The sequence below is a fragment of the Camponotus floridanus genome, unplaced genomic scaffold, assembly GCF_003227725.1.
Source record: "Camponotus floridanus strain SB8 unplaced genomic scaffold, Cflo_v7.5 scaffold25, whole genome shotgun sequence".
Classification (NCBI taxonomy): domain Eukaryota; kingdom Metazoa; phylum Arthropoda; class Insecta; order Hymenoptera; family Formicidae; genus Camponotus; species Camponotus floridanus.
In genome coordinates this window covers 277,268-297,789 of record NW_020229381.1, presented here as the reverse complement: position 1 = coordinate 297,789, position 20,522 = coordinate 277,268, and the positions used below count along the sequence as shown (strand labels likewise).

At 33.0% G+C, this 20,522-nt stretch overlaps 5 protein-coding genes across 10 annotated transcripts in view; 2 read left to right on the top strand and 3 right to left on the bottom strand.

Annotated features, from left to right (window-relative positions):
* LOC105249784 (inactive histone-lysine N-methyltransferase 2E) overlaps positions 1 to 6,585 on the bottom strand; it is a 109,441-nt gene extending 102,856 nt beyond the window's left edge. The window contains exons 1-4 of one of the 5 annotated variants that reach the window (XM_011255515.2): positions 6,020 to 6,585; positions 2,815 to 5,246; positions 2,608 to 2,741; positions 1,605 to 1,740 (exon numbers count right to left, since the gene is read on the bottom strand). In XM_011255515.2, the coding sequence (XP_011253817.1) occupies positions 1,605 to 1,740; positions 2,608 to 2,741; positions 2,815 to 5,107 (2,563 nt within the window). In that variant the 5' untranslated portion in view covers positions 5,108 to 5,246; positions 6,020 to 6,585. Of the gene's footprint in view, positions 1 to 1,604; positions 1,741 to 2,607; positions 2,742 to 2,814; positions 5,247 to 5,348; positions 5,966 to 6,019 lie in introns of those variants that run through there. The other 4 variants (XM_011255512.3, XM_011255514.3, XM_011255513.3 and 1 more) reach the window with 4 other exon arrangements.
* Positions 6,586 to 7,529: 944 nt separating this feature from the next.
* On the top strand, positions 7,530 to 9,737 carry LOC105249783 (cleavage and polyadenylation specificity factor subunit 4). 2 transcript variants are annotated; one of them, XM_011255511.3, is made up of 5 exons: positions 7,530 to 7,759; positions 7,855 to 7,972; positions 8,658 to 8,861; positions 9,045 to 9,234; positions 9,311 to 9,737. In XM_011255511.3, the coding sequence occupies exons 2-5, from the start codon at positions 7,870 to 7,872 to the stop codon at positions 9,675 to 9,677; spliced, it is 864 nt and encodes a 287-aa protein (XP_011253813.1). In that variant the 5' UTR covers positions 7,530 to 7,759; positions 7,855 to 7,869; the 3' UTR covers positions 9,678 to 9,737. The 2 variants fall into 2 exon arrangements, with proteins under 2 accessions (XP_011253813.1, XP_011253812.1); XM_011255510.3 differs by lacking the exon at positions 7,530 to 7,759 and having other exon boundaries at positions 7,769 to 7,972.
* A 294-nt stretch (positions 9,738 to 10,031) lies between these two features.
* On the bottom strand, positions 10,032 to 13,039 carry LOC105249782 (drebrin-like protein). The gene is made up of 5 exons (XM_011255509.3): positions 12,813 to 13,039; positions 12,106 to 12,274; positions 11,704 to 11,936; positions 11,390 to 11,567; positions 10,032 to 11,291 (listed from the first exon to the last, which is right to left on the bottom strand). The coding sequence occupies exons 1-5, from the start codon at positions 12,893 to 12,895 to the stop codon at positions 10,536 to 10,538; spliced, it is 1,419 nt and encodes a 472-aa protein (XP_011253811.2). The 5' UTR covers positions 12,896 to 13,039; the 3' UTR covers positions 10,032 to 10,535.
* A 393-nt stretch (positions 13,040 to 13,432) lies between these two features.
* On the top strand, positions 13,433 to 17,072 carry LOC105249781 (apoptosis inhibitor 5). The gene is made up of 9 exons (XM_011255507.3): positions 13,433 to 13,624; positions 14,518 to 14,679; positions 14,821 to 14,986; positions 15,066 to 15,226; positions 15,315 to 15,512; positions 15,626 to 15,817; positions 15,959 to 16,342; positions 16,440 to 16,590; positions 16,745 to 17,072. The coding sequence occupies exons 1-9, from the start codon at positions 13,550 to 13,552 to the stop codon at positions 16,831 to 16,833; spliced, it is 1,578 nt and encodes a 525-aa protein (XP_011253809.1). The 5' UTR covers positions 13,433 to 13,549; the 3' UTR covers positions 16,834 to 17,072.
* Positions 17,073 to 19,088: 2,016 nt separating this feature from the next.
* LOC105249780 (mediator of RNA polymerase II transcription subunit 7) lies at positions 19,089 to 20,327 on the bottom strand. The gene is made up of 3 exons (XM_011255506.3): positions 19,674 to 20,327; positions 19,412 to 19,564; positions 19,089 to 19,335 (listed from the first exon to the last, which is right to left on the bottom strand). Exons 1-3 carry the CDS (start codon positions 20,001 to 20,003, stop codon positions 19,135 to 19,137), a joined length of 684 nt encoding a protein of 227 aa, XP_011253808.1. The 5' UTR covers positions 20,004 to 20,327; the 3' UTR covers positions 19,089 to 19,134.
* Between the last annotated feature and the right edge of the window lie 195 nt (positions 20,328 to 20,522).

The following is a 20,522-nucleotide window of genomic DNA, read 5'->3' as shown; positions in this document are numbered from 1 at the left end:
CTTCCAATTATATAGTTTGTTAGAAAAACTTTATATTGCTTGTGCGATATAATTGAACAAGTATAAAATCAAACAATACATAAAGAAAATCAACATCATGTGTCATTCATTGATAAAAAAATATTATGTCATGTATATTAATTTATTTTTACGAAGGAGATAACTTACAGTATTTAAAAAAAATTAATCATTTGATAGATTGATTCGTCTTGAATGATAATACATAATAATACATAATGATGTTCGATACTTCTCCAATGTACTTACCCTTGTAAATACTTAATTTCTGAGAGAAATTAAGATGTATCTCAATTTAATCGGATTATTTAATCTATACTATAACTAAAGTACGACAATACACAAAGCAAAATAGATTAGTTAAAGATTTCACTTTCAAAGTTTTCGTTTTCTTTCAATCACTCTGCAAAAAAAATTACAAAGACTGATACCACCCATATTAATCATGCTAAGTATTTTTCCTACATAATATTCTCATCCAAAGTCAACTTTTATCCCAAGTCTTCTCAAAAGGCGAGAAGGTTCATAAATTATCACGAGACAAGCTAATAATAGTATACTTTGGTAGATCCGAGGTAATTAAGATTCTTTTTTTACGATACGACTGTCGAATAAAGATCTTAATGCGATAAACACTCGGGGAGCGTAACCAAATATTACGTACGTACGAGAAAGGGTTCGTTATTGCAAGTCCCGCGCTTACGCGTATTTACATATCTTGAGATATATCAGAGATGCATAGAATAATGGAAGAATGGAATTAAGAGGCCAGCAATTAACATGAATCGTAAGATGAACGGAATAATATAACAAAGAATAATATAACGAGTATATACCCAGCGGCACGAAGAACGAACGAACGACGCCTTTTCGATTCTGAATCGCCAGCAAATGGCGCGGCCTTTCTCGTACGCGCGTACACGTGTATTCGCACGCTGTCATATCGTGGACTATGGCGTGCAATGTGTATGTCTCGCGAGTGAATCGAGGAGGGAATAAGGAGGGTGAGAGAACAAGACGCGGTGAGAAAGCGTCAATGGAACAAAGAGAAAAGCCAACCGTTCGCCGCAGGTTGGAAGAGGAAATCGTCGAGCAGCAATAATAACGCGCGCTCGAGCGATACAATGTTGGCGTACACTTTGGAGGAAGAGACGGGAAAATTTTTCGTGGCATCTCTTCGTTAATGAAAAATCAGCTCGCTCCGCTTCACTTATTGTATAATCATTTACGCGTAAATTTCAGCATTTGCGCGCCAACTCGTTTATCCAACAAATGCGTAATTTTTCGTTTTAGATCGTTTCACGAATATACGTTATCATATACGCGAGAGGCAAGTAAATTAATTATAACGAGCGGTGTACATTTACTACATGAAACGCGACCTGTGAGAGCTAGACCTAAATCATGTTGAATAAATGGAAAATGAAAGAGCACGATGTAATAGCTTTTCGAAGTATTTTTTTGGTTTTAAGATGGTTTTTAATAAATTTCTTATTATAATAGATATAGATATATAGACAATCTTATTGCATGTAAGAAGCAACTGAGAAATAAAGCGTAGAAACATGCAGTTGCGTTTGACTCACCGTGTTGATGAGGAGCTGAGAATGCTGAATGCCTGCGAGGTGACATGTTAGGATGATTACCCTGGCTACCTGGTGGCTGCATAGAAGATAATGCACCTAGTGGCGTGTAGGATTTGCAAGGCTGTTCCGTCTTTTGCTTAATAAGAACAGAGATAATAATATATTTATAATTATTATATTTTTAAATTAACAAAATTTTTAATCATACACTTTAAAATTAATAAAATTTTTAACTTGGATAGAAATTTAAATAAAGAAATTAATTGATAAAAAGATATAAATTTGAGTTGTTTAATATAATATTAATATGAAGCAATGTAATATTATTATGAAACACACAATATGAATGTAAAAATAGAAATACGCATATATATCTTTTTATGTACGAATTTAATAATTAAAATTTAAAATCAGTAAAATTTAAAATCAGTAAAATTTAAAATTATAATATTCAAGTTAAATATATTCACAATTAAAAATATGTAATAATATTTATATACATATTTTTTTAAAACATGCATGTATAATAAGCACTCTTAGAAGTTTTAATAATTTGTTAAGTAAAAAAAATATATAATAACTTATGAGAAATATGGCATAATAAACAAATGAAACATAACAATTTTAGTTTATATGTATATATATATATATATATATATATATATATACATATAAACATATATATATATACATATATATATACATATATATATATATATATACAAAACTTTTGTATGTTTATATATACATGTAAAATTTATATACATATAAATTTATATATACATATAAATTTTGTATGTTATATATACATATAAACATATATATATATACATATATATATACATATATATATATATATATATATATATATATACAAAACTTTTTTACGAATGTTTTTGATAAATCATAACTTTTAGTTTAAATGTGTAGGTGATGTAAAATAATATAATGTTATGTAATGTTTGTCTGACCAAATAAAAAGCAATCATGAATGAACACAAACCTGATCGTGAAGCTCAGTAGCCACTGCGGTAGCTGCAGTTTGAGTATGACTGGTAGAACTGATTCTATACTGCATACCAGCAATACTGCAAAAACCTTCGTGATGGGTGGATCGAGTTTGATTGACGTAAACACCTTGAAAAGAATTTGTTATCGCAATAAGAAGATCATTAGAATTTTCGCGCTTAAGCCACGCATGATTAATTACCAGTGATAGTGACGTCCGTGTCCTGATTAACGATGACAACTTTCTTGGATGGCTTAATAACCTCCTCCGGATCGGAGCCTTGTCTGGATTTCTTCTTATCTACGTCCAAGTCATTTTGTCTACGTCTTTTAATTATCTCTACTTCCGACTCACTGGAGGTATCACTGCTGCTGCTACCACAAAGATTTTTCTCATCGGAGTAGGAAGCAGCCAAAATGGCAGTGGCATTAAGACTGGCCATCCTCTTGCAAACAACCATGTCCTTCAGATCCATTACTTCTTCGTTTTTTTTCCTCCTTTTGGTCATTTTCTTCTTGCTTGGTTCAGCATTCTTTTCCTTCTCGCAGTCTTCATCTGAAGAAGAAGAAGACGACGAGCTCTCCAACATATCCCAGTGCTTGCCACGCAATCCTGGCACATTCCTCAATTTTCTTTTCAAAACGTTGTCCTCCGTTTTGCATTCGACTTTCTTCTCCTTCTCCTTACGCGGCTGCTCCTCCTTCTCCTCCTTCATTTTCTTCGGCTTTTCTTTTTCCTTCTCGGGTTTCGACTTGCAGAAACCTCCAAGATAGACTCCGCCGGTCTCATTTTCGTAGAGGCAGTGAACTTTAGCCAAGGCATTCAATGACGCGACCCTGGGTGGTTTTGGTTTACTCCAAAAGCCAAAAAGTCGCATTCCTCGCGTACGTTCGTCCGACGGTGAGTTGGCTCGATCTTTATTCTTGGCATCCTTTTGCTTACTTTTCTTATATTCATCGTCAAAATCGTCCTCCGAGTCAGATTGAGATGTAATGCCACTAGCACTCTCTCCATTCATCGCTTCGACTTTTAAATCTAATTCAACCGTGTTCTCGGCGCCGATTTGTTCCTGTTTCGCAGACTTTACGTTATCTTCGGAGACTTTAATGTGTTTATTAGATTCCTCGGAAGATACATCTTCAGATGAAGCTGATGTTTGATTATTGCTCTCCGTTTGTACCTTTATTGTTTTCCCTGCCTTTTTCGGAGTCTTGCTACTAATTTTGTTACCACTTTTGATAGCCTTCTTATTATCCTGTATTTTTGCTGGAAAACTCTCTTCTTTCCTTTTATCTGAATCCTCTACGATTTCACTTTTAATGCTACTTACTTCTGGCCCTTGAGAGGCTTCATCTTTGCTTGCAACCTTTTTATGTTCAGTTTCCTCAGATTCTTTCAATTCAATTTTCTTTCTTGCCATAATTTTCTCTGTTATAGCTTTCAATTTATCTTCCCTTTTTAAGACACTGATTTTTGAATGTTTTTGAGGCAATTTGGCTTTCATGTGTTTGGCCAACTTTGGTTTTTTTTCTTGTAAAATTTTGTTCTTGGCAATGTTACTATTTTTCTTCTTTGCTTTTTTAACCGCATCCTCATCTTCACTCATTTCTTCGCTTTTAATTGGTTTGACTAACTTAATTTTTTTATCCACCAATCTTTTAACTATCGATAAATGAGGCTTCTTTGTCAGAACTGTTTTTCTTGTAATACTTTTCTTCTGACTTTGTTTCGTTTTCGAATCTTTCTTTGTTTTAGCAGAAGAAAGTTTATTGCTCGCCGCATCCTTCTCGGAAATTTTCTTTCGATCAGATTTTTTATCTTTCGCGGTAGAATTTTTCGATATTGTCTTAGCATCGGATTTAACCAGTTTGCCATCTTTTTTCTTCTCATCTTTGCTTCTTTTTTTAGTAAGTGAAGGGAGGGCATCGATCTTATCTTCAAATGCATCTTTATTTTCCATTGTATTTAAAGATTTCACATTATCCTCCATATTTGTATTATCGTCGAATTTTATATTCTTCTTCTTTTCCTCCGTTTTTTCAACCTTCTTTTTATTATCAACAAATTGCTTCTCTAATTTCGCTTTCTCTTCACATTTTGATAATTTTTTCTTATCCACAGTCTCTTGATTTATTTCTTCGTTATTTGTTTTATCATCTCCTTTCTCTATTTTTCTTTCATCAATTTTGTCAGATTTCTTCTCATAATCTTTGATCAATTGTTTTTTCTTTTCATCTGGCTTATCGGATCGTTCCTTTCGTTTTTCTTCCATCTTCTTCTTGTCATCAAACTTTTTCCTATCTTCCACTTTTTCTAATTTCTTCTTATCATTGTCTATCTTCTTCTTTGGATCTCCCATTTTGTCATTTTTCTTTGATTTCTTCTCCTTCCTCACATCGGACATGGTCTTCTCTATAAATGTGCGACGTTTCTTGGCGACTGTTGGCATTTTAGTTGCCTTTCTGGCAACAACAGCCTTCTTCTGTGGCTTCATTATGACTGTTTTTTTCTTTACATCTTCAAAATAAATAAATATACTCGAAATTCACGAATGTCCAGTTTTAATTTCCACAACTACCTAACTGCCATTGTGGATTTTAATAATTGCGATACGGCTCGCGAGCTGGATTTATCTGTAAACAATTCCAATGCAAATAACACATCTCGATCAAACAGTATATAAACGCGATTATTATTTATATCGTAATTTCACAAATATTTTGTCAGCTATTAACCGTTATCGCGTCTCTTTGTCGCAATATACATGGCTTTTTTATATCGCGGTAAAAACGGATATTTTTTCCACAAAAACGGACACAATATCGAGAGGATATTCACGGGCAGAATATTACGAACGCTACGTGTTTTATCAATCTGTAATAAAAAACGAAACGATGTACAATAAAACGACAAGTGCACGCAAATCGGAGCATTCGCGAGAGACGCGCGCGACGGAAACGGTGATAAAAGTATCCGAGCGAGGCGAGAATCCGTCGTAATGTGTGCCGGAACTGTGCGCGCACTCTCTCATCGACTTGTTGACAAATCGATCCCTTTAAATCTCATTGCGCCCGTCGCGATTCGGCTCTCCGCAGGACTCCGTACGTAGGATTCCAGGAGAAATAAATAATCGAGACGCGACGCGACGCGACGCGACGTCCGTCACTCTCCTCGATTTTTCTCCCCGAGCCGTGCGTCCTCGTTTTCCGAACGTGCACGCGACGACAAAGATGCGGCGCACACGACGTAGGACGTGAAAACGCGAACGGGAGTCGAAAAGTCGCCGAGCGCAACGGTAACGACAGCAGCACGCCCTTTAAACAACGACCGCTGGCCGACGGCCACAAGTGGCCCTGACAAGTGCGCGCGAGCGAGAGCGAGTGCGAGAGCGAGAGAACCCACCAACCTGCTGATCGATCAATCGTCGTCGCACGCGGAGAATCTCACGGACGGCGATCGCGCGGCGCGACGCGGCGACGCGATCGCGACGACGACGCTTAGCAACGCGGGAACGAGGCAGGATGGATGCCGATAAGAGGCAGACGGAGGCAGGCGGAGGCGCCAGTAACGAGATCGAGTGTTTACCTCTCCGGCGAGCCCTCCCCGGTCGGCTAAACTCGGCCCGCGAGCGCTTTTTTCAAACGGCGGAGTCGGAGCAGCGACGAGCGATCGACGACAGGTGACGGCGGACGACGACGGGCTTCGGAGTCCTGTCTCGTCTGTGCGGCTCTCACGCGCGACCGCGAGGCGAGCGACGTCGTGGGGCCCTCCCCGGCGCAAACTTGCACGGCCCTTTTTCGCGCGGTCTATCGCCAAACTGGCAATCTCGTGTCGCGCAACGCGCACCTCGCACGACGTCCCTGCCCTTTTACCGTAGCCTCGTCGGCCATTTTCTTCCTCGCGCCGCTCCCCCACTTTTCCCACTCCGAAGCCCTCTGTCACGTAGTGCCGGAAGCGCGAGTCTCCGATCCGAGGCAGATGACAGCACCTCGCGGCTCGGCGCATCGTCGCGCGCGACCGCGACAATTTTCCGCGAATGTCATTCTGCGTTGCGGCATATTGTTTTAGCCTAATATTACATTTGTCGAATCTCGTCAAATATGCGAATTTCATCCATTTTTTGCACGCTAGGATGACTTTGATGTCGATTGAGGCGATTTGTCTTCATTTAATTAAAATATTCTTTGCGTTATTTAAATGAAATATTCAATTTATCTCTATTTTGGTATAGTCAAATAATTTTGATGAGACGAGAAAGATCGATGATAAAATTTTTCTTACCAAAATCGATGTACAAAAATGCCGGGAAAATGATACGATCGCCAGCCTTGCATATCTATCGATTATTGTTCAACTGCAGAAAATGCACTTTTGATACACTTTGGTTAGAAAAGGAAACTAGGTGGAGAGAAATTCGATCGATTTTCGACGAATGAAAACGGATTATCGAAATCGCGAATAATATGGCGATTGTGCATCATATTTAGCGTATCACAATTGTTCATTCGACATCGGACGAGAGACACTCGCGAAAATATTTCGGCGCTCGAAACTTTTTTCAGGCAACTATAATCGCGGAAAGTAAAGAGAGCGATTTGAATATAACTGCGCGACAGCCTTCACTGACCATTCGAATTTTATCGAACTGAGCGCGATATTCAAACTATTACGATTTTCAAAGTATCGAAATGATCGAAACAGCAAATCAATTGGAGTAATTACTTCTAATATAACGACAAAATTTGAAATATATTTATACAGCATATATAAAAATAGACACAATGCATTAATTCATTAATATTATTGTACGAATTAATATAAATAATTATTTATTATAATTTTCAATAATATCAAAGATAAAATATCAAATCGCAACGTATGCGATGTGATAAATCTTTCTGATTTTTATAACTATAGCGGTACTTACTTAATATTGCAAACGATAGTGTCCAATACTTTCTCGTTGGATTTCTTTTTCAGACAGACGAATCTTAATTAATCGATATGATACAGTATCAAACGCAAAAATGGTATTCAGCAGTGCTTCGATGGCGAGCTTTCGATAAATTAAATATTAAACTAGGGAAATTCAAGCTATCACCGGCCATGATTCCAAATACCAACTTTACGTTTTTAGAGACAAATTGTACGATAATATTGGCTACGTCCAACGATTTCAGAAATATTCAGCGGTGTTCGGAGCAGACGGAGCATGAATGTATATTGTGTTTGTTTGTTTAGATTTTTGCAGTAACAATGGAATGTGTAGTGGCAAACGTCGAACACATGAGATTTGACATTGAAATTGCTCTTGACGAGCAGTATGGAGCTCTTCCGTTACCTTTTACCGGCATGGACAGTACGTCCTCTTATGTTTGTTTTCATATGGTGGATTATGTTAGGTTAAGTTTGCGCACAGTATAATATTGTCATATTTGATTATTTTTTTGTGTCCTTCACTTCAACTGTATAAAAACAGACGGTATGATTTTTGTCAACAATATTGTATTAATATATAATGACAGTTTTATAGTTTATTTATAATTTTTTTTCAATGATACTCTCCAATAGAATCTTTGAGTATTTAGCATTGGAGTTGCTCTCATATGTGATTTAGGCTTTATATAAATATATAAAAGGAGATAATATTATATTCGACAACTAATTTCAATATTTACTAATTAATCGTATAATAAAAATTTAATTTTAGAACATTATATAGAAATATGCAATTTTAGAAATGTGTGTAATTTGAAAAGTAAATAATGATTTTTACTCTCTTTTAATAGAATTAGAATAAACTCTAAATTTGCTAAAGTATATTATTTTTCGTTGATCATATTTTCTATAATTGTATAATTCCTGCTCTACTTTTAATTTTTATGAGTTATTAAACCTCTATAAATTATATTTGGTAGCTTATGTTTACTACTGTAGAAAATATATAATGCAATATTTTTATAAGACAGATGTATTATATATTGAACATTTTATATATCTATAAAACTATTAATATAAATAATTTCCTTCCCACCAACTTGCAGAATCAATTGCTGCGGTTTGTCAATTTTATCCAAGAGGTACCTGCAGTAAAGGAGCATCATGTCCTTTTAGACATGTTCGTGGTGATCGCACAATAGTATGTAAACATTGGTTAAGAGGTCTTTGTAAAAAGGGTGATCAATGTGAATTTCTGCACGAATATGACATGACAAAAATGCCGGAATGTTATTTTTATTCTAGATTTAGTAAGTAGCCTAATAAAAGTATTAATTATCATTATTTACAAGACTAAAAATTTTCCCTCCTTGTGAACATGTACTTTATATGCAAGAATTCAATATATAATGATTCTTTTGTATAATATTTAATGTGTATTTTAACTATGTAACATAATTAAATTATATTTATACAGTTAAAATTAATTATAGATGCATGTCACAATAAGGAATGTCCATTCTTACACATTGACCCTGAGACAAAAGTCAGAGATTGTCCATGGTACGATCGTGGTTTTTGTAGGCATGGTCCTTTATGCAGACATCGACATGTCAGACGAGTTCTTTGTATGGCTTATTTGGCTGGTTTTTGTCCAGAAGGACCAAATTGCAAATTCATGCAGTAAGTTTATTAAAATGCAAGTATCCATTATGTTGAAATATATTCGAGATCTCTACATTTTAATATCTGTGTTTAGTCCAAGATTTGAATTACCAGCGGTACAAGATATGCAACCAAAGGAAGGTAAAAAGGTGATGATCACCTGTCATTTCTGTGGAGAGGGCGGTCACAAGGCAATTTATTGCAATAAAATGCCGCCCGACGTACGAGAAGCTCAAGTCAGGCAAGATATTGATAATAATTCTCACACATCGCATCATCATATGAATATGCATAATGGACCGCCGCCACCGCGAGGACCACAAAAGCCGCTCGAAGAGGTGACGTGTTACAAGTGTGGACAGAAAGGTCATTATGCCAATAAATGTCCAAAAGGACATTTAGCGTTTTTGAGTCATGCGGGTAATGGAAGTGGCGGTCAAAATCAGAATTATCGTAGGTGATTTTCTTTGTTTTATTTATGTAACATGAATCTTGTGATGCTATTTTATTTCATTATTATCTATCAAAATTTATGTTTCATATACAATAAAATAATTTGATATCTAATACATGTCGAGATATATCATCACTCTTATATCATTTCACTAACAATTTTCAACACAAAAAAACATTTTGATGTGTTTTTTTTTTCTCGTTAAATATGAATAGCACCAATATTTAAAACGTTTAATATAAAAAAAATTAAAAAGCAATTTTTTTTTATATATATAAATAGAGACATTTTAATACTAAATTTCTTTTGTTATTAAATTATAACAAATTGAAATATTTGTTTTAAAAATGATATATGTCTGAATAACTAGTTATTACAATTTTGTATGACACAGTTCTGTGGACATTATAAGGTTCTTAGTTATTGCTACATCGGCATCTACAGGTATTATAAAAAGATATATATTTATGTAATATCGATTAATTATCGGATAAAAGCTGTATGACCCGCTCGGAAGACATACACTCTATGTCGATGGATAATTAACATTTTAATCAAATATAAGGTTTTACTAATTGAAAGATCAACTGTGTATACTTCTCGGATAAATATCTTACGATTAAACAATGATATGGAAGGCGCAAAACATTGTGGAAACATTTCTCAATTGCTATCAAATATGCTAAGCGCATTTGTCACAAAAATGTTCTCTAGTCATTATCATATGACATGGTTTATATTTAAAGACATAGTTGTAATCATCAAGGATAGGATTGCGTATTAATTTTTCCAAACGGATAATTATGAAGAGAAGAAAAGAACGAAAAAGAATTTCTCATTCATTTCTTTTAAAGTTATTGTTCTATCATGTTGTGGTATAGTCAATGACTTCAACATAATTAGCAGGAAAGAGTCCATAAGTCCCATCAGGCCCAAGCCCTTGCCACCAACCTTCATCGATAGCGTCTATATGCGTAATTATATCTCCAGGATCAAAAGTGATTTCCGTATCATCAGCTGCTTGATAATCGTATAAAGCTCTGGCTTTCATTCCCTCGTTATTCGGATCGAAATATAAATACGGGCCATCGAACTGATTGTACAATTCATTTTCAGTGACTTGTTCCTTAGTTTCTATTGGTTGTTCGGATTGCGATTGTAAATTCTTCACTGTTGTTTTCGATTCCTGATTAGCGTTTTGAGATTGAGGCACTGCAGATGATGAAGTTGTCACTGTCTCCACATTTGTAAGTTTTGTCTCTTCGACCGATGTTTCCTCGCAAGATTTTACAGGCTCCTTTATCTGAGTGTCTTCTAATGCTTTTCTCACAGACTCTACGTGATTGTTTTTAGGTAAAAATTGTTGAATAGGACTTGTTTTCATTTGACCAGCCGCCGAGTTCTGTTCAAATACCGCTCTAGCATTTATTGTTCTTTGAGCTATCAATTGTTGCGTCTCTTTGGTCCTCTGTCTTCGTAGCTCTTCGCTTCGTGATTTATGATCATCCTCGACATCATTGTTATAATTTTGTGCAGCTAATTGATTGCGTAAGTTATTCGCCTCCTCGGCACGTTGTTCGGCCAACTTTTGCCGCGCGATCGAATTTTCTTTAGCGGTTACCTAATAGAAGTAATTTTTCATGAGATATGGCACATTGGTATATCTAAGATGTATATGATATATGAACAAAAAACACGAGATTAAATTAAGGAACATACTTGTTGCTCTCTCAGTTGTGCTTCTTTTTCTTCTCGAGCTCTAACTTCTTTCTCTAACTTTTGTCGTTCTTGTTCGCAACGTAATCGTTCTTGTTCCAGTCTCTTTTTCTCTTCCATTTCTTCCTTTTGCCAAAATTGATCTCTTTCTGTTGCGTTTATCTCTTGTTCAGGGATTACTCTATAAAGTATATATTAGGGATTGTATTTTACAAACTATGATATTACTTTTTTAAAACTGAGATTATACACACTTAGCATCTTAAACTAATATAAATAATATAAAATATAAATATGAAAAAGAATGAAAAATATACCGGCGATATGTTGTTCCGATAGGACCTGCATGTCCTTCATTTTCACCACGAGGTTCATTAAATTTATATGCAGAGGCTGTTGCTCGTGCAAGTTTTGCCATAATTGTATCTACCTCTACATCATCTTCTGAACGTGCAGTAATTGTTATATGTGCACCCTTCAATAATTTCTCTACATCTCTAATATGATTAGCACATGTTCCTTTCCTAACAATTGGAGCACCTTCTCCTTGCTGTAAAAAGCATGACATAAAAGCTTTATATTTCTTTTGTTATAAAAAATGAAAAATATAAAATTAGATTATTTCATTACATAAATTATATTTTATTTTTCGTTATATATCTTTTACATTATATTTTGTTAGTTTTTGTTATGATTATATTAATTCTCTTTATACTTACCCAATTAATAAGCAAATATTTTGGTAGACTTGTTTTAGTATCAATGACTTTGCAAAATGCATACATAATATGACAGCTATTCAATCGATCAATCATTTCTTCCAATCCTCCATTTCCTGTTCCAACTACTTTTAGATCATTTGTCTGCCCTTCATAATCGAACAAAGCCCTGTAAAGAATAAAAATTTTAATTAATCAATCTTGCAATATATTTTATCAAATAATAATTGTATAAGATTCATCTTGTCGTCAAATTATGAGAATTTATGAGAAATTAGCTATCAATCATGCAATTATAAACTAAGTATATATTATATACTTTGTGAACAATCAAATAATCACAGTTTCAATCATAACTAATCTTTTATTTATAAAAGTGATTATACATTCTATATTATTAAATTGTGTATATTATTAAAAAAGAGAAATATATAAAATAACGTATAGTTTTCACTTGGTAACAATTATATCAAAACAATAACAAAGAAATTATATTATCAATTTTTATCGCTATACGATAGAGAGCGAGCGTTAAAGAAATCGATAAGAATAAAAGTGCTTATCATGAAGGGACCGAACGTTTACGAAACAAGTATTTGCTGAGAATCCATACAAATTTTACGATTACAGAGGTATTACAGAGTTGGATACAAGAAAATACGCAACGTATTAATATTTTATTGACAGAAAAGGCATCATGCACGTACCAGTTAGTGGACGATTTATCATCGACCACGCTGTGCCAAGCGGCCGTCAAGGCATCTTTGTTTTTCGTCAGATTAATTGACATGTCTCTGGCTAAATTAATTCATAACAAAATTCAGGTAAATTTATAACAAGGGAGGGCAATGTGGTGTGATACCGCAAAACTACGCAAATATCACACGCGCATATCACTTAGCCGATCGCCTCTTCGACTAATGTCAACGCCCTATCAATGGCCAATCGTTTATATCATAATATCCCTAGAAATTTCCATCTCACTTTTTTCCGCGAGAACATGCGTTCGAAAATCTACTCATCGACAGATTAACATTTTAGCCAATTGGAACAAAGGAATCTTTGTTCCTTTATCCTGATTGGATAATCAGGATAAAACGCTATTCTACTCCGACAAGTAGATTTCCCAGAAGGATGCATCGGTTAAATTTATACGCGAAATTAAATTACGATTATTTAATTGTACTCTCTTGTATCATTTTGACGAAAATTAATAGCAGAAACCAATTTAACTTTTGCTAAAGAGCGGGCCGTTTGTTCCTTCCGAAGAGATAGGAGTAGGAGAACTTTTTTTTTTTCAAACAGAAACCGATTGGTATCACTGCGCTGCCATGTTCGCGTGCCGCTCTGTATTCGGCGTTCGACTGAAATTCTCGACTTTCAATTGCGTTTCCTGCATGTATCTCGTGTCTTCGGCCATAGAAGATTGTGCATAAGCTTCGTCATGAGTACTGACAGTATCGAAAAATTATATAAAAACTTTGGCATCCTCGCGGATGCCAAGGATAAATTGGTGCAGGTACGTGGTTGGTTATATCTTGCCTATCGTGATTAACCAAGTCGGTTAAATATAGCTGAGGAGAAGCTTGACCGGTATCTTCTTGTTTGCACATTCCTTCTCTCATGTAATAGCTGATAAATATTGTTCACGCATCAAGTCGTTCTCGCTTCATGAAATAGCAATATGCATCTCGAAATATCGAAGATGTGCGTGGCGTCTTAATGTGCTGTATTTTCACATTGTATAATATGAATCATTGTGAAATTATTTTGTCTATGACCATACTTGATAAAAATCCCATAATGGATAAATTTATGCACATATCGGAGCACATGCATTTCTAATATATATTTAAATATTACTAAATTCATGTGTTAATCATTTCTATCTTCTTATATATTATGAATCCTTATGTTACAAAAATTTATTATAATGATAACTTGCCGATATAATGAATCACTATATCTACTGGTAATTTTCTAGAAAATTCTTAGAAATTTTCAAATATAGTAACTAATTTATCTCAATTTATGGTAATTTTTATAAGTACATTTATATGATATGATATAAAAGTGGAAAGATGCTGTATGTCGGATCTATATAGAAACAAATAATACTCTTGGAATAGAGTAGGATTTTACGATTCTGTACAGTGCTAATGATTTTTATTTAATTTCATCATCGTGAGATTTATAATTTTTTTATTTATAATTTTCGGGAACAGCTTCATATTTAGATAATAACAGAAAATTTTCTCAAATTTTTACACAATTAGAAAATATTAAATTATTATATTAATATTCATTTTAGAGAATATTAAAAGTGAATTTACATTAAATATCTTTATAACACATCAGAAAAACTGTTGTATTTTTTATAAATTATTTTCTATATCATTGTTTATGTTACAGCACGAAAAAGAATATTTGGAAATTTTAACAGCAGTTAAAGGATCACCCAAAGAAAAACGGCTAGCATCGCAATTTATTGCAAGGTTCTTCAAGCATTTCCCAAAACTAGCAGATCAAGCTATAGATGCACAGTTGGATTTATGTGAAGATGAAGATATGGCTGTAAGTTTACAAATATGAGTTGACTCTTTATATTTCATTCATTTTTTTGAATAAATGTTTCCAAGCTTTAATGTAACAACTAATCACTAATTAACTTCAAAATAATTAATTACATAATATATTTTTGTTTTCCTCTTACAGATTCGAAAACAAGCCATTAAAGATTTACCAGCTCTTTGTAAAGATAATAAGGAACATACAGCAAGAATTGCAGATATCTTAGCGCAATTATTACAAGCTGAGGACTCTTCGGAATTATCAGTTGTACATAACAGTATTATGTCGCTTATGAAGAGTGATCCAAAAGGTATGCTCAAAGCCATAAACACATATAAAGATTGGTATATTTATAATGTCATATGACTAAAATAACTCTGTGATTGTAGGTACTTTAAGTGGATTTTTCAGTCAAATTATTAATGGTGATGATGGAACGAGAGAACGTTGTATAAAATTTTTAGCTACCAAACTGAAAGCAATAGGACACGACGTTATTACAAAGGAACCAGAAGATTTATTGATTGGAGAATGTAAAAAAGTATTACAGGTAAACTTCTGTTATATTATAGCTCTTATATTATAATAAATGTTTACTTTATGTTTATTTATTTTTTTTAATTGATATATTTTCTCAGGATGTAACTGCTGATGAATTCCACAGTATCATGGAAATTCTTGCTTGGACTAGACTAGGATCTACTGTTACTGGTCAACAAGAATTAATTGATATTACAATAGAACAAGCAGAACTGTCTGTACCTTTTAAACATACTAATGTTGAACAGTGGAATAGATTGGTTCAATGTATTAAACATGCTCTTCCATTTTTTAGCGTATGTACATATTTGATACATTTAAATATATCTTAGAACAAGATTGAATGTTTTACATATTTTTTTGTGCATAATTATTGTTTTATATTTATATATTTCTGTTTTGTTTTCAGTCACAGATAGATTCGTCAAAATTTGTTTCATACATTTGTGTGCAAGTCCTACCACATCTCTCTTTGATGACTTCTCCTGATGGTAGAGACATTCAATTGGAACTATTAAAATTACTTGCTGAATTAACAGTGTTTTGTGGAAGTATTGATAAACCTGAAGACAAAGTTCAACAACTTTATAACACTCTCATTGTGAGTAATATGTTCCTGTTCATATTTTATATTCTACAAATCTGATATTCTTTTTATTCTGTTGATATAATGATGTCTAATGTTTTTATCTTGTGTATCAAAATTACCATTATATTTATTATTATTTTATATATATTTTAGACTTATATGCCACTTCCTCCAGCTACAGAGATTACTGATGTACCAAAGTTACAATTTAGTCATGTAGAATGTTTGATGTATGCTTTTCATAAATTGTGTAAGCAAACTCCTGAATTTCTGATAAAAGATCCAGAACAGCTTAAAGAATTCCGTTTAAGATTACAATATTTTGCAAGAGGTATCCAAGGTTATATAAAAAAATTACGTGAAGCTATTAGTGGCAAAACAGAAGAGGAATTAAAATCTGAGGAAAATCAATTAAAGGTTGTTGCATTAAAAACAACTAATAACATCAATACTTTAATCAAAGACTTATTTCATTCACCTCCTAGTTTTAAGAGTATAATACATCTTTCATGGAAAACACCTTGCAATGATAAGAAGGTAATGAATTTTCATAAGCATTTTAACTAATTTGTATATAATTTACACATTTGTGGACATTTTATACAATATTTTAATTTTATTATGTCTGTTTTAGAATGAAAAAAATTCTGCTCAGAAAAGACATACACCAATTACATTTGGAAATGATAATGGTTCGAATAAGCGTAGTAAGGAAGATAAAAGTAATAAGAGAGAAATATATACACCTCCAAGTGGCAAATACAGCTCAAACATATCGAATTATGGTATATAAGTAGTTAAAGATACATGATATTAAAATTTGATGTAAAAAATATATATATATATATATATATATATATATATATATATGTATATGTATATGTATGCATATATGCAAGATAAATGTTAATTTAGTAATCATTTTTTTTTAATTTCTAGGTCGCGGTAGATTTAAAGGTAATAGATTTGGAGGAAGAGGTGGATTCAGATCAAGAGCTCGTGGTTCATGGCGAAAGAATTTTTATTAATTAAAACTAAAATTCACAACTAAAAGCAGAAAGTCGGATACAGCTAAGATTGAAATGATGACAAATGCTGATCTATCTTGAGATTAAACATGAAAGTATTTTCAAAAAAAGTGACATTACAAAAACCACTTTTCTTATTCTCTATGATTATAAGTGTCATCAAAATGATTTTGTCATTTTCTAAACTCTGATAAATTGCAAATAAGTAACAAAAAGAGGAAGATTAATAATTTTCCAAATTTTTAATGTTTTCCAAACATTGAGAAAAAGTTGCAAAAAAAAATGCAATTATCATAACATAAACTTTTTGTCTAATTCTTATAATCTATAAATTATACAGTAAAAATCCAAGACATATATAAAGTTGTGAAAAAAAATGAATATGTGCAAAGAGTATACACTGACAATGTATCAAAATTAAAAGAGAATATTATATAATTATAGTACAGAATGATTAAATGATGGAGATGATGGTGAAATTATCTATGTATTAGAAAAGGAAGAAAGAAGAAATTGCAAAATATGAAACTCGTCAAGATGATACATGAGAAAATTGAAGCAAACCTTGATGAAGATGCATATTCAAAATTCAAACTACATCAAGACATTGTGAGACATCATCGATAGTGACGCATATGAATGGATAAATGCAGACATTATGGATAGAGAAGCATATGAAAATGGACTTGCACTATTCTTTCTTCATCAAAAAAACTTCGAGTGCAAAAAAATTTAATCTCCTATATATCCATTCCTAACTTAGCTTCCCTATCCTTTCTAACTTTTATATTTGTTGATGTTTGTCAACAGGATCAATGCGTAACAAGGAGAACTTACAAGCAGTGGTGCATAAAAGCAATTTAATCGAAGAAACATCAGATATAATTATTTATTAATAAAAACAAAAATACTTATATACAATTTTTTCAGTAAACGACATAAATTTAATGAATAATATATATTTCTGTAAATTTAATGAATAATATTTTTTTGTATATTTTCTATATTTTTATATATATGTAAATATATTACTTTTTTGAATATATTATATAAAATCTAAAGTTCTCTCATATACACACACATATATGTATGAATATTATATATATTTTCAATTAAGATTCTAATCTCGTTGAATCTGTGTTTCTTCGATAAATAAGAGGAGGAATTGAAGCAGCAATTATTATGTTGTTTTTCTTTTGCAGGAAACATATACCAACAAGAAACTTGGAAAACGTCGATTGGACCAGAGCTGAAAAATTATATATATATATTTATATATTGTGTGTTTCTTTTTCATTACAGAAATTTTTCAAGAAAAGATAGATGCTGAAACAGAGATCACTTGGAGAAGCTAATTGATATTTTTTCTATTTCAGCAACTAATTATATGTTTATTATTACATATATATATCTTCTTGGTATAATTGCTGTTTGTGAGGTGAGTCTCAAAAAAATATTATTCCATCTTTTCCTTCCCTCTATCCATGATCATTGTGTAAAAACGTTTGCGTTATCAACAATTCGTCAATGTTTTTAATTATTTCAATAAATAACATTATTTAATACTAAGTGGTGTTTTTTTATCCAGTAAATACAAGAGGTGAGAAAATAAGGCTAGAAAACAAGATTTAATAAAAATACATTTGATTTTAAGAGCAAACAGGTAAACATCTATATGTATATATATTATTTATATTTATATAAATAATTAATAATATTTATATAATTTATTCTACATACATTTAAGATTTTATATTGCATTAATATAAAAACTTCGTAAATAATTACATATTATTTGTATTAAATACAATTGGACTTGCACAATCATAATAATTTCAATCTTATTGTATTACAAGTATCATAAGTATTTCAATTTTACTAGAATATATGTGAATGATTATTTGAGTTATATATAATTGATTACTTCTGTATTACTAATGTATAAATAATAAAATGTTAATTTTAAAGCAATTTGGAGCAGTTTATAAATAAAGCAACAAAGGAATAAGGTAAAAAATGCGCTTCAAGCATTATTTTATTAATATTTTCTATTGATCTAATGATTTTTTGAGAAAAAAATAGAATAATTCTAAATTCTATATTTCAAAATTAACAGATTATTCTTAAAACTAATTCTCAATTTAACCTAATTTTTAAATAATTAATCCTAGCATTTATATATATGTAAATACATAAATAATATTAAAAAAGATCACATTTTATTCTTGTATCACCATTGTAATTTTTATATGTATATATGTAAAATTATTATATTGTATTCATTGATAAATTAATTGATATTCAAAATAGTCCATTCGAAGAAATCATATCATCTATCACTTTGCACATAATACGGTCACTTGGACTGCATGGATCCTGAGTTTGTTGTTTAAAACCCATGTTGTCAACAGATTCCATAACATCTGTATTTATTGCAAGTTTAGAGTCTAGTTCTGAAGTATCGGGAAGCATCTGTAAGGCATGTTGCAATATTTCTTGAACCTAGAATAACATCATATTCGATAAGAAACAGAAATCATCAATATGTAGAAATTAAAAATGCCAATAATAAATATACTTTTTCAAGATGTTTTTGGAAACGCAATGCTGTTTCAAGACGTTGTCTACGTTGTAATTCCATCATAACTCGTAATGTTTCTCTGGCCTGATGCGGTCTAAATTCGTTCAACAGATGATGGATATGGATGAATAACAAACTCAAATCTTCGACCTATAAAAGTATCAATAATTGTTATAGAGAATATTACAATTTTTCTCATCAAAGTCAAAATGTCAGACATAGCATTAACAAAAGCTCATTCAAATTACAGATACATTACCTTCTCGGCGCGTCTGGGACTGTCGGGACATTGGACAAGCAAATCTATCAAGTCCAAGAAATTTACGAGCAGAGAATGATTGAGCTTCTTCAATTCACGTCGTCGGTCAAAGTGTTGCGGGTACAGTCTTTTGATTCCTTGAGCCTCCAACGGCCTGATAATCGTGTCATCCGCATTAAACACGTTACCGAACATAGAGTAGCTATCGTGTATCGGCGGCGGTGGTCGCGGGGCTCTTCCACGACGAACATTCTCGTCCGTGTACAAATTGATATATTGAACGGGCGGTAATGGGAGGGAACTGACTTGTATCGCTTCGGGCGCTGCCATGTCTCAATATCTCAGTGTCTCGGCAACGAACCGATCACATGAATCGACGATGAACGGAATCCTCTCGTCGACGCAAGAGACGAGATTTCAAACAAGTGGATAGGTTAGTTCGTGTCCCATAAACACATAACCGAGATCATACTCTCTCGATACTGATCGAAGGAAGCAAAGCAAATTTCCTTGGATCGTTTAAATCAACGCTGAAAAAATGTTATTCCTCCGTGTTATGTTTATATACGACAATCCGCATAAACGGCTTCCAAGAAAAACAAAGCGATAGACAGCGACAATTCTAGTCAGCCATTTTGTCACACCACGTGACCGTTCAGACCACGTGAGTCGACGAGCTTCCCGCACGTCGTTTCCACGAGCCCAGGAAAATCGGAGATTACGAGATTTTCATCAATTTTTGTTTACTCAAGACGACGTGGTCGGCACGTCCAAGTGTCAGTCGGGATTATCGTTTGACGTTTCTCGCGCACGCGTTCCTTTATTCGCGGGCGGGCACGGATTGTCACG